We start from the raw sequence: 14,039 nt of genomic DNA, 5'->3' as shown, positions 1-14,039 counted from the left end.
CTGGCATGGATCATTAACTCTAAATTTCTATCGTAACTGAGCCCACAAAAAAACCCACTGTGAGGAAAAATGCAAAATTTAGCATGGGACACATCTGTCCTAACGAATGAACCCTTCAGCCTGAATCATAATCCGAAAACCGCATTCTGTTTTTCGAGAGGTCCAATGTTTGTCAAAGCGAAATTTCGTATTATTTTGCTTATTAAGAAAACATTTATTAATAAAATCTACCCCTTGAACAACCGAAAGACTGGCTCAGTTTATATTTTACGCGTGTCTGTATACGTGCGTGGTAAGTGAAGAGGATGCCCGGCTTTCCTGATGATGATATTGAATGGGCGTCATCAACCAGCGCCATTTGTCGGCTGTCAGTAGCGAACATAACTTAATTCAATGGGAATAATTTATTCGAAACAAAGAAAAAATAGTGCGGTGAGATGGCGCGCGAAACTTTTGATGCTGAAGGCCTACTCTTCCTGTGCGCTGCATAATCTGACTTATGAAATACTCCCTACGTTAGCACCGACTAGTTCTGACGGCCATAGGAAATCAATGAAGCTTACCAAACATTCTAAATTCCCACGGTGATTTTCCTTTCATGTTTTCGCTTTGCTTCTAAATAACTTGGTGATAATAATTATTTACTTTCTATACGTACATACTGCCCAACTACTAAGATATAAGCGCCAAAGCTGGAGAGCGTCGTCATAAATGCCCCATCTGGGTCTTTTTCTCAAAAAGTACTTTGATTTAATCATTTTCGAGCAACTAACATGAAAATTTGTCGAATCTTCTATAAATTCTACGTAAAAAGCTCCCCTGACCTCCACGAGTCACCACGACAAATGCAGCGCTACTACGCAAAACACAAGTATACTGAACACAGCTAGTCTCCAGAATACGTGTTAGTGGCTACCTGCTAACATCGATCTCGGAAAGAACAAAAATGCGAAGCAGTGCCTGGGCACTGATAAAGCGGGAAACAGGGCCACGATGGCTATTAACTTTTATTGTAATTCCATTCTAAGCTTAGTCTGTTCGCCCTTCTTCACTGCTCAAGCGCTGCCCTGCCCCCTTTACAGGTCCTTGCAGTAAACTGCCCCCTGTACTGGTCCTTGCAGTCCTTGCGACATTCGTCAATGGGGGGTGGGGGGTGGGGTGTGGGGTGGGGGGTAAAGCAGAAAAGGATCAAAGAAAAAGTAGCGTCATAACATACAAGTCAAGGAAGGATCAGTGTAAGGCACGATTACGTTTTCTTCAAATATGTCGCGTTCTCGTCGTTCGGTGCGCTAATTGGCAGATCTTGTTGCAGGAAGGAGGAAAGGGAGAGGTAGGCTTGCATTAGGCGGCCCCTTAAAGGTAGTCAGAAATACGATTAATTAAAACTGCGGGAAAAAATGCTGTTATATTACTCCTCTTTATTCTCTCATCAAACAAAAAAATTTTAGGTGCATGTCATTGTGCACTCGTTTGTTGTCGTAAATTATGATGTCTCTTGCAGCAGCTCTTGCCCCTCCTCCCTCTCCGCCTCCTTTCATTCCTCCTGTTTCTCCAAACATTGAATAAAATGTGCTGTCGTGGAAGTTCCGTACGCCGACAACTTTCTCACTCTCCTCCCAACAGTGTGTTCTTTTACGGCATGCTATTCTGATATTAGATATAGAGCAGGGCGGCAGCACGCTGCACCCCATTACGCCCACTAATTAACGGCATTCCGTTCGAAAAGTTCGATCAATACACGTTGTCGGTTCATTTGAGCAAAATCATTAATTACTGGCTTCGCGTCGTCACTTTTTCGTTCAGGCAAAAGAACGGCAACACGATGGAATGCGCATCCGGTCGGGCCTTGCGCACCTTATTAAAGGGAAAAGGAAGTTGACATTTCGTAAAGACATCGCTAACTCTGCCCACGATTACCTAAAAATCGTGAGAGCTCGTGTCTCTTGGTGCACACGTTAATTTAGAAGTTAATTGGGAAAATCGAGCTCCTGAATCAATTTAGCGCAGTTGTGAGCACGTCTTGTGGGTGCTGTGAGCAGGCTTTAATAATTTTCTTTGTGCACTGCACTCTTCTTTCTTGCTCCACATACGTCCAGGCAACTGGAAAGCATGTTCTCCTGTATGACATCCTGCGCGTTCTTTTATATGAACTGCCAAACTTTTAAACCGCTGCTCAAAATATTTTTATTTTTTTCGATCCAATGTCTTCAGTATTCGCAATCAAATAACTGCGATGGTCAACGTACGAGACGCAGTGCGCTCATCTGCCGCACTTCGAGGAACGGCCGGAACATCAAAATAAACGTTCCTAAGGTTCCCCAAGTAAAAAATAATTCAGTGTCGCAACCGTTAGAGTTAGACCATTACTTCCTGCAAATATCACGAAATAAAGCTGCAGTCATAACAGACAGTTGTTCCGTGTTACTTTAAAAGAAGCAAACATTGTTAAGAAATCCGCATTTCGACAAAAATGTTAGAATGCGCACAACTTCCGCTTGTGGAGACGTGGGCATCTTAATGCACAATTCCCGGGTCGTGTGTATTTATAGTCTGTGCTTTATATTAGTTTTGTGTGCTAGCGTTTGTGTCACGCAGGGTGCATTAAATGAGTGCCAGAAACCTATTTCCTTTATATTCTGCGCTATTTGTTCTTGTTTGTTTGTTTGTTTGTTTGTTTGTTTGTTTGTTTGTTTGTTTGTTTTACTCCAATTTTACGCGTCTTAAGGGGAAATCTGGGTTTTTTTTCACATTTTGAGTTAATTATCGCATCACATTGCCTGCTGTCCCCTGTCTCTGGCACAAGAAACAGTTTTTCAAAATACTGAGTGGAACTATTTTAAAACGGCAGACACAGCAAACCGAAATCGAAACTTTGTGGCCAGAGACGATGCTCGTACGAGTGTTTAATGGCTGAAATGGTGACTGGAAATGACAACTCCGTCCATAAAAAGGTCTAAGACGACCTAATACAAAATCTCAAAATATTTTTTTCACGCGGCGAGGAGGCATCAACGTCTGGGTAATTTTGTGACGTCGCAAAAGCAGTGTTGTTCATAGAAATGACCTGAAGTGAGGCCCCGGGAACGGCAGACATTAAAATTAATTTGCGCGAGAACAAATTGCCGCAAGGCTGCGAAACGTTGCGAAAAAAATGAAGACGCGGACGAAAACTGACACCAAAGGTTTGGTTAGAATACGTGAGCCCGTAAATATTCTCCAGAGTTCCCGTTTAATGTTGCGAAAGGAAGTTCTCCTGCACAGTGCAGCCCCGCCGCGGTGGCTCAGTGGTTAGGGCGCTCGACTACTGATCCGGAGTTCCCGGGTTCGAACCCGACCGCGGCGGCTGCGTTTTTATGGAGGAAAAACACTAAGGCGCCCGTGTGCTGTGCGATGTCAGTGCACGTTAAAGATCCCCAGGTGGTCGAAATTATTCCGGAGCCCTCCACTACGGCACCTATTCTTCCTTCCTTCTTTCAATCCCTCCTTTATCCCTTCCCTTACGGCGCGGTTCAGGTGTCCAAAGATATATGAGACAGATACTGCGTCATTTCCTTTCCCCAAAAACCAATTATTATTATTATTATTATTTCTCGCTCAGACAGCAATGAACCACGATTACGAATCTTTAATTCACGAATATAATATCTCAAGGGGCATCAAATTCACCAAAAAGCAGAACATCCGCAGAAATTTGATGAGTGAAAGCCCGTATTGCTCCAGAATGTCGACTCTTCTCGCAGCATTTAAATCACGAAGGAACAAAAAAAAATCATACGTGGTCTTTGTTGAGTCAACCGTATTCTTCGCGCTACATTTTGGACCATAAAAGCATGCCTTATTAATGTTACGCTACTCACAAACTACTGATGATGAACAGCTTAAAAGTGCTCTAGAAGCTCTCACTGCAACCTGATTAGTGACCTTATTTTTTTTGTATGCACGTTATGCAACGTTTTCTATTTAAAAAGACAAAAAACTTATGTGTATATTCACATTGCATATCTACTAGACTGTTATGCGCCCGACTTGCTTGTTCAAAACTGAATTTTTTTTCTTGTTTGAACGTAACATTCCACAAATATAGCGCATGTGCCTGTAGCCAATCCAGAGTATAGCACGTACGCAACGGATTCCAGTTTATGTCTTGCTCTTCACTATCACCCTTGCCTTCTTCGGATACATTCCTAATAAAATGCGCACCTCACCTCATTAATTCTCTGAGTGGCTGGTTCTATGCCACAGCGATGACAGGGCCGACCTCTTTCCTGAAAACCAACTCCATCCCCACCCTACCCCTCTTTTCGCATTAGGCTTCTCCTCAGCATAGCTGTTGTAGTGGCAGAGCACCCTTTACAAAAGGAAAAAAATTTGAGGGGACACTTAGGCTCCGCCTTAAGAGCATGACGCGATAGCTTCATGGGTTAATGCCCATATATGCAGAATTTGTCATTCTCTACTTAACATTTATGGACCCCTGAGAGTCCTCATACAGCTCCTGGCGCTGTAACGCATAGGTTAAGCGATGCGCCACAGCCCTGCGGTGGCAGGAGCTGCCACCGATGGGGCTTGTGCAACACAGGTTGCCCTCTAGCAACCACTCGTGAGCAATCATTACTTTAACTGCCACCTTCCCCGGTGCGCAGCTTTCCCACAATCCGGTGGACAGGTTGTAATGACGTCAAAAGGTCACGTGACCCAGGTGGCCCACCTGCTTCCTAGGTTGCTTCTCTTGAGATTTTACGTGGATTTTTAGCTCACGTTAGACGACCCGCAGCGCATTTTCTGCGACATTACCTTCTTAATGCTCTCGCGTAAAAAAAAATGTGCAGCAAAAAATTTTTTTATGTGAGAATATGGTGATCCGAGCACAGGTGCAGAGGGAAATAAAGAGAGAGAGAGAGAAAGCGGACTGCGGCCTGCTTTACACGTCGTTTTATACAAAGGGGAGAAACCATTTTTAAAGGTCGTTGTTTGCTCAATTTATGATGTAGACCTGAAACAAGCTATCCTCACGTTCCGCCAGTGGGCTTGTTGTTGTGTAGCCTTGGAGCTGAGAGGTCAGCTCTGGATTATGTGAGGACACGAGTTCTCTTTTTTCTTTTTAGCCTTTGCGTAGTGCTGCCAACTTTTTATTTTTATGTGTCCCGGGTTTTGGAAAACGTTAATGGTTCTTATTAAAAATCACCGTGAAATTTTCGAAACAATAGAGGAGAACTGTTCCAACTACCACTGACAATAACAATAAAAATTGATTGCCTGCTTCGGAATCATGTTCTGTCTACATTCTAGCATATTCTCAGATCCCTTGTCGTTATTAGAGAGGGTCTGAGACCCCCTAGGACCCCCCCCCCTCCTCATCTTAAGCCCTGATGATATGGTATGGTATGGTATGGTGTTATGGTGTGGTATGGTATGGTATTATGGTATGGTATGGTATGGCCTGGTATGGTATGGTATGGATGGTATGGTATGGCACGGCATGGCATGGCATGGCATGGCATGGCATGGCATGGCATGGAATGGTATGGTATGGTATGGTATGGTATGGTATGGTATGGTATGGTATGGTATGGTATGGTATGGTATGGTATGGTATGGTATAGTATAGTATGGTATGGTATGGTATGGTATGGTATGGTATAGTATGGTAGGGTATAAAGTACTAAATCTGCTCTTTCGCTCTGAGATACGCCGAAGTGGAGGGCTTCGGAATAAATTCGATAACCTGAGGTCTTTTTATGTGTAGTGAGATTGCACAGCACACGGGCATTTTTGCATTTCGCCTCCGTCGAAATGCGGCAGTCATGGCTGGGATTCAGTCCCGCGTCCTTGTCCTCAGCACCCGGATGCCTTTGCCACTCAGCCACCGTGCCGGTAAGACAGTGTGATGGACCGATATGAAAGGAGCTGCCGCTGTTGTTGTCAACAAAGACGAACTGTCGTAATATCCAGAAAAAAAGAAACAACGTCTAAATACGCCAAACAAGGCAAAACGAAAGAAAGTGCACAATCACTGAAATATGCGCGAGATTTGCATTCCTTTTCTTACCCTTTATTCACCGCAGAAGCTTCAAGAATTAAGACGCGTGGAAGTAAAAACGACACAAACGCAACCAGATTTCAACGAAGCACCGCGATTTCCTGACGTAACAGCATCTATTTTCAAGTGAGGGTCCCGAGCACCTTTATTGGGCAGTCACTAAGAGGAGTAACCAGTAATGTCGCCTACTTAATTCTTCAAACATACAAATGGTCAGATATGAGTAGAACACTTATTTGTGAGTGTGTGCGCGCCACCCTCTATGTGCCTGTATTTATTCGCCACCATCCATCCTGTTCTCTACAACACTCAGATCGCTCCCAGGCCTATACTCACACCAAAACTGACCTCTGTCATGGCTATAGCCGGTGCTTTAGGTGTGTTCTCCAATTCCTGCCACAACCTCTCCCAGTGCATAGCGGCGGACTTGGTCAGGCCACCATTCGTGTTTTTTTATAACCATAGTTTGTCTCACATTTGGAAATCTACACCCCGACAAAAAATCGAAGCAACTTTCATGCCAGAACGGGTTGTGACTTGCTGATGCTCATCGCTGTGGCAGTCGTGACACCCCGGTGAGCAGCAGCAAAAAACTCCCAGGGCAATCACGATAATCGGTAGCGCGTTATTACAGTGAGGGTGATTTCTGTTAATGAATTAATATGTATTTTATGATAATGACGTATTTAGGCCATATAATTCAGACATTGTACGTATTTTCTCCTATAACTTATTTAGTTACCTTTTTTTTCAAGATTTCAAGTTTTCCTCCTTAGTAATGTTCTTGAGAGTGACAAAAGGCGCCTTATCATCTCTGAAATTAACGCTTGTGCAGTCTAATTGTCGCGCCATATCCTTGCTTTGAAGCACGAGGTATACGCAGCCTTGTTTAACGCAAGTCACTGCATTTTCCGGCGTAACCACCTGCAAGTTATTATATGCGGCGGCAAACGCCGTCCTCAACAGCCTCGCTGGTGACGTCACAAAGTCTGAGAAACAATCACAGGCGTCGGAGAGGTCATATGGGTGCTGGCGTCATGATTCTAAGAATCAATGAGACGCTTTGCATGAGGCACGTGAGTGGTGACGTCATGTTTCTGAGAATCAATCAGAAGCGCTGTTTGAGTCACGTGATGGGCCTGTGGACACGTTATCTGCTACACCAGCAACCTCTCGCGACGCAAGCAGACGAGCTACGGGGGTTGCGTCCCGTAAACAGAACAGCCAAACAGACAACGCGGCATATTATAAGCGCTCTGTGCGCATGCGCGCACTCTCTCTCGTCCGTTTCGCTACTGCGGTCCTGCATGGGACGCTGAACGGCCCTCTCGTCTCGTGATATATGAATAAAAAAATGGAGAGCTTTGCAAGTACACTTTCTCCGTCAATATGTGCCTCGAAGCTCCAACCGTGGCGCTCTTACAGAAGCCCAAACTGTTGTTTCAGAAGCTGATGCATGGGCGAGGGCGGAGCGGCTGCCGGAGTGGAGCCCCGACCGCGAGCGAAGCGCCGCGGCGGCAGCGGCCAGACAAGTATCCTGGTTCGGACAGGGTGAGTAGCCTGCTCGGCCACGGTGCCCCTCTCCGCTTCTCTCTCTGTTTCCTTTTCTCTACAGTGATCTCTGGGTTCAAAACTTGGTACCTTAACTTTGAATGACCCTTTTTGAACCTGTACAGCTCCATATTCCGATGAAATTGTCAGACGTATAAGCATGCACGTCATAGGATGAGAATGAAGGCCAGCCTAAACTGCAACTCGTAGCTTAAGAACAGCGGTAAAGAGGTGACAGCGACACAGAAAGAATCCAGAACTAAGGTTTATCCGCTCCTTTCTTGTCCTGATCTTCTTTCCTTGGGTGTTTTCTTAAGCATACATATTTTAACGAAGAGACCGCAGCAGTGCATTACGATGAAAACTCACATTGTGTTGTACATTTGTCGAGCTACCAATAATTGTGCACAGAACACCATAAAAGTATGTTCTTTTTAAATTGTTTTCAAATTCTATTCTTCAATGCGAAGTCGAAAAAACAAGCACTATCGACCTGCAGTCTAATTCTTGTGCTTCGTGAGTTAGTATAAGCTTGAGCACGCCCTGGTGCTACAAATTTCTTTTCGAAGCGAAAGCTTCACTACGATAGGTGAAGCCGATTTCACCGTGCATTGCCGACTGACCTTCAAGTGAGTTAGAGGTCAAGTGTGGCTATAGGCCTTACCATATGTGGTCCACCGTGGTGCCTCACCACTTGACCTTTGACCTTTCGATTCGCCGGTAGTTGGCGGTAGAAGAGGCCGCAGCGTTCATTGCGTAACCAACCTCTCGCGATCAACAATTAATTTAACTGCCACCTGCCAGGGTGGCAGGGTGGGCGCGCTGCCTATCCAGTATGCGGAACGCACTCAACGTTAGAGACGCCAAGCCGCGTCTACTTGCCCGATACACCACAGCTTTCGCTGTCTAACCAGGTTCAGCAGTTGTTAATCCGCAGCTGTTTTTTTTTTAATTAACGAAAGATAAAGTAGCAAACCGACTCGCTAACGGAGACGCAGTGAATAGCCAGAAGCCTTTAAAAAATCTGGCCAGAGTACTTTAACAGCAGATTCTGCGAGGACAGCCAAACTGTAACGATAATGGGCTCTGTGCAGGTAAAAAAAAAAAAGAATAACGTGCGAATTCACACCTTAAGCAGCAATTTTTGGAAGCCCTTCTAGCTCAGCGAAGAAGCGGTCGGGATATATCGTAGCAGCGATAATTCTGCGCAGGACCCCTCAGGTTCGTAGAAGTAGGGCGCCGCCACTTAGAGAAGCCAAGGCGACAGTGGACACGCTGTAATGAATGCGCCACCCGTAACGGACACAGCACCATGTCTTCGTTACCTGAGTGTGTCACTGCAAGCCCGGGAGCAGAATCGCCGGTCCAGTGCCGGGGTCGTTATGACGACGCAACATGGAACGCGACATTGCTTATTAGATTAGCCCGGAGTAACGGGTTTTCTCCGCCGAGGAAGCATGCCGAATGGACGCCATCTTTTTTCGTTAGCCGGATGTAGGTGAGAGCCTCACGGGATTAGCGCAATTTGCACCGGAGACGAAGATTTCGTCCCGCGTGCAGAGCGAGCCGCGGGAGTGGGAAGTTGTGATGTAGGCCGCCAGAGACGTGTACTGGTAGGCAGAAAATACAGACGAAGCTGCGTCCGCTTAATGGGCGACGTAACAACTTACTTCATCATTTACCGCGTTATATTTGTCGCGTGTTAAGTAAACGCTGCCATCGCTTCGCGATAAGTTTGCAAAAAATTTCTCTGCCTTGTGCTTAACTGCGTTTAAGGCCTGTAAAACAAATAAATGTAGACACGAGAATAAAATAAAGTAGGTACGAGGAAGCAGTTTCACCCCAACAACTGAATTTTTTTCAATAATTCGATTGTATAAGCTGTGATTGCCTACTGCAATACCGTTGGTTGAGTGAACGTTAATGGCATGTTGGAGACAGAACCAGTTCGCACTGTATGGTGGCATGTGCAGTGTTAGGGGTAAATCTCTTAAGGTGGAGTGTATATGTAATAGGGGAGTAGTTATTAGCATCCACCTAAGCGCAGCCATACGGCTCCAAAGAAAGCTAGTTTTCACAGAAACTTCTAAGTTGAAGAAAAAATCGTTCTGGTTCGTGATTCAAACCCGGGACCACCGCCTCACTGGAGCAGTCGCTGCAATTGAGGAAGCCACCAAGGCAGAGAACTTTGGCAGGTTAGACACCGTTAACGCCAGGTGGTAGTCTTTCTGCTCAAACAGAACAGTTTACCATATTTATGGTCTATGGTTTATGGGGGTTTAACGTCCCGAAGCGACTCAGGCTATGAGGGACGCCGTAGTGAAGGGCTCCTGAAATTTCGACCACCTGGGGTTCTTTAGCGTGCACTGACATCGCACAGTACACGGGCCTCTGGCATTTCGCCTCCATCGAAATTCGACCGCCATGGCCGGGAGCGAACGCGCGTCTTTCGGGCCAGCAGCCGAGCACCATAACCACTCAGCCACCGCGGCGGCTAGTTTACTATATTTGAAAACAGCGCATACAACAGACGAGGAAAACACAGGACGAAATGACGACACAGGCGCTGTTTTGAAATCTGAACTTCAACCAACCCTTCCAACTTCTGGTGTTACTGAACAGTTTACCGTTGACTTCGCACATGAAAATATAGCCCATTTAAGTCTTGCAGTACCTGATTGGAACCTGTTCTCAGAAATGGTTCATCTTTTCAGTAGCATCGTTTTCTTTATCACCATGCTCCGCAAGCTCATGTTTTTATCAAGATTTTCGGTTGGCGTTCTTTCTAATACAGCTTTTGCACCGCCTAGAATGCGTTAAATATGCGCACGAAAAAGCTCTATGTGAACTTCTGAACATTTATCTTTATTTTGAGCCGTATTCTATGGCGGAATTACTGTGTACTTTAATCTACATATTCCTTTCCGGCTTCTTGGCACCGTCCTTAAGACAAAGATCTTGCAGAATACTAGAGTTCGTTACAACATTATATGGGTGTTATCGTCCAATAGCATTATTTCAGCTTATAAGTGCTTATAAAACACTACTTTTCCTCGCAATTTCTCAGTGCCCTTTATACATAAGTGAAAAAAAAAAAGCACGCGGACCTACTAGCAGAGAGTCGTCGTAAACATGGAAATCAAAAACAGCTTCAATATCTATGTTCACACTATGAATTTCATATAAAATTGCCAGAACGCTGCTAAACTCCTTCGTTCATCGAGAACTGAGGAGGAATATAAATATTTGTTAGTCCTTATAAATCTTTCAACTATAATTTACTTCTTCCTATAGTTTTTCTAGCTGTTCCTGCTTACTGGAGAAAAAAAAAGTAAGGAAAGTCAGTTTCATATTCTGACGTATCCAACATGCCCGGATGAGCGTCCTTAAACAGTCGAAGACGTAAAAGCTTCAGCTTGAGCTGAAGGATAAAACATTCTGACGAGCTGTTCCGGAGGCCACGCGCACAATGGTTCGCAACAACAGCAGTAGCGAAGTCACCATGCGGGCCGCATGAACAATGGGAGCGCTCCTGAACAGAATGGGCTCGCACCGTGACGGACACGCTTCCGTGGGCAGCGGGTCTCGCATTTGTCTTCCCAATAGCGGCCACCAGACTCGGGCATAAGAAAACTTTTGAATGTGGCATGCGCACAGAGTGGCGCTCGGATCGCTATCGTTCCTACACGAGAATCCGGACTCTTGCTATCGCCTAGTCTACGAGATTCTGGACCGGATTTCACCAGAAGCCTGCGCTCACGCTCCGTTCTTCGCCGTTTTTCTAAAATAAACAATGGTCGTGCTGCCGCCACATCGCGAGTTTCTTAGTGGGGTTACGTAAACACCGGTCTTCGAGCCCGGCTATTTCGATATCAGTGGAAAACAAGGAAGGTAACTGCGACGTTCTTACACCATTACTGAGTGCAACCTGTCACGCAATATGTCATTTTAAGCGTCTCGTAATGCTATAAGCGTCACGCACGTTAGGGAAATCACTTGAGCAGACTCTGGGCCTGCATGCGTCCAAGTTTTTTTCATGTGCAAACCATCGTAGCGAGCCTAACGTAATAAACAGAACGTATACGCTGTGGTACGTAGGGATTTGTCTTCGTCACTACGAAGCGCGCAACTCAGTTTTGCTTATCATAAACTCGAGAACCCCAGAAAGAGTTCGTAGTTTGCATCTTACCAGATTCATGTTAGCACTGCGTGAGCTCACTGAGCTCGACGCAGGCATCTTGTCAGCTTGCAACAGTCAGCTCACATAAGCATACATTGATTTTCGTGATCACATGCAAGGACAGACCTGCGGAAATACTAACGTTAGGAGATTAATCTCGAAGATTGCTTCCTTCCGGTTGTTTGTTGTGACAGCACTCAGTGAGCATGAGTTACTTAGTTTTCATTAAATGTCTTCCCAAACCACATTTCTTGAGTGAACCCTTCTGGATACTGCATCCCTGTATATTGTTTGAGCTGGGGTTTTTGGCAATGCAGGAAGAGGTCAAACCAAGCGGGCATAACATGATAAATTTCTGTAAGTCAGTTACGTTTTATACTTCGCCCCTGCTTTACCGGCCTTATTAAATTCAAATTTCCTCAACACAGCGCAGTTATTACATTAGGGACAAAGGAACATAAGGCTCAGCTAAATGTACACCCCTCGTACTTCAATTTATTGTAGTCCGCCACTTTTCATCATATTATTCTAAGAAAAACGCTAATTTAATGAATTAGACGAAGTGAGAAATATTAAGAATGTAAAACACCCTGCACGTTTCCCCTTACTAGTGATCTTTAACGGTAAACTTAGTTTTGGTGACTACTGAGACGCACAACAAGACGTGGCTCGAACAAATCACAACACCTTATCATCGCGTGTTGCCCAGAAGTCACTTGGTTGGTGTTAACTTTTAAACCAACTCCAACACGTAATGTTCCTTTCTCTTGTCAAGCTGTCATAGTCACTCAGCGAAATGAGCATAAAAATTAATAAAAATAATAACAGCCTAAGACCATATGACATTTTTCTTTTTGTTCCCGACAAATCTCTAGAATGTGTTAAAACTCGGAAATATCTCCTATTTTAGGTAAGAGGCATCATGGACATGTTCTCTGTCTTCCTGATCCAAAGCTAATCTTTTACAAACCTGAACCCGTACAGGCATGCCTAGCACGGTCACTTTAAGCAAAGACGTCTCAAAGTAAAACCCCATTTTCTCTTCATGTTTTATGCGTTCGCTTCATCAAATCATTCCTCGATGTACTAAGGGGTTTATCGCCAGCACCCTCCCACAAAGCGCGCATCTTTAACGTCTGTATTAGCCAACACCGTTTCGTATACAATAAAGTTGAATTTGATTAATTTCTAACAGCGTCCGCAATGTCTTTCATTCTTTTTCTCCCTTCTTTCATTCTTTCCGACCTTTTTTTCACTAGGAGCTCGTCAAGGGAGGACGCTCGCTCTCTATTGTGCCTTTCATTTCAAGTGACACTGATACGCTAGGGAAACGTGACGGGAAAGAAAGCGATGCTAGTTCTGTGTTGAGAAAAATGACGGCAGCTTGCGAATTTGCACACCGTTTGTCAAAGAAAGAGTTAGGGCCTAAAGAAAAGGACGAAGGAAGGTACGAAGGTATCGACCCAGGCAGCCGGCGATCACAAAGGGCTCTGAGCGGCCATGCTACCACTGCGGCGGTCGATGAGGCAACCAGTGGTGGTGGCGCGGGTGTGGTATGCTGGCAGGGTGGGGAACACTGTCGCGCCCCCTACCTCATAAGCCGCCTTCACAGAACCCGCCGCTCACAAAGCCTGCTCCCAGCAGGCTATGGCTTTGCTGCATTCTTAAAGAGCCCTGGCCGCGACTTCGTCAATACGCTCAAATAGGAATCGACCAAAGCATCGCAGTGACAAGCACTTTGACCTTGCGTTCATCTTGTTTCTTACATCTTTCGCACGCAGTATCTGCACTGTCTTTTAAAGGAAAATGTTACACTGAGAAACGACACCACCCAAAAAGATTGTTCACAGCGTTCTCTTTATTAAAAAGATCGCAATACCTCACTAATTTTTTTTCTCTGACTCAACAGTTTTTCGTTACAGTGGTTTATAAACGAACTTCGCAGTCTCGCAGCAGTAAATTTTTTTTCGCAGACGCCCTCCGACTGTGATGCTCTGTACCTCGCTTTTCAGCGATGGAGAACACAGAATGCTACTTCAAAGTATTTCAACGGAATGATACAGCCCTATCTCCAGCCGTGCAATGTCCATGTTGCATTCAGCCGAGCCCTAGCGGCTGCGACCGGCGTGTCATTAATAGTCTTTAGAACTTTCGAAATGGCGCACGGTTTCTGTGAAGTGTTCCTTAACTACTGCGTCTGTGGTTGCAGCTGTCATTAGACAGCGTGGTAGAGCTCTTAGGGCTGTGAAAGTTTATGAAAACAATGGA

General features: G+C 45.1%; 1 protein-coding gene across 1 annotated transcript in view; it reads left to right on the top strand.

Moving 5' to 3' along the window:
• Positions 1-14,039, top strand: part of LOC144127490 (uncharacterized) — a 75,880-nt gene that overhangs the window by 13,660 nt on the left and 48,181 nt on the right. Inside the window, exon 2 of the mRNA XM_077660482.1 lies at positions 7,487-7,591. Coding sequence (XP_077516608.1) covers positions 7,487-7,591 — 105 coding nt within the window. The remainder of the gene's footprint in view (positions 1-7,486; positions 7,592-14,039) is intronic.

This window comes from Amblyomma americanum, chromosome 4, assembly GCF_052857255.1.
Source record: "Amblyomma americanum isolate KBUSLIRL-KWMA chromosome 4, ASM5285725v1, whole genome shotgun sequence".
Classification (NCBI taxonomy): Eukaryota; Metazoa; Arthropoda; class Arachnida; order Ixodida; family Ixodidae; genus Amblyomma; species Amblyomma americanum.
The sequence above is the reverse complement of the archived record's forward strand: the minus strand, read 5'-3'. Positions and strand labels throughout refer to the sequence as shown.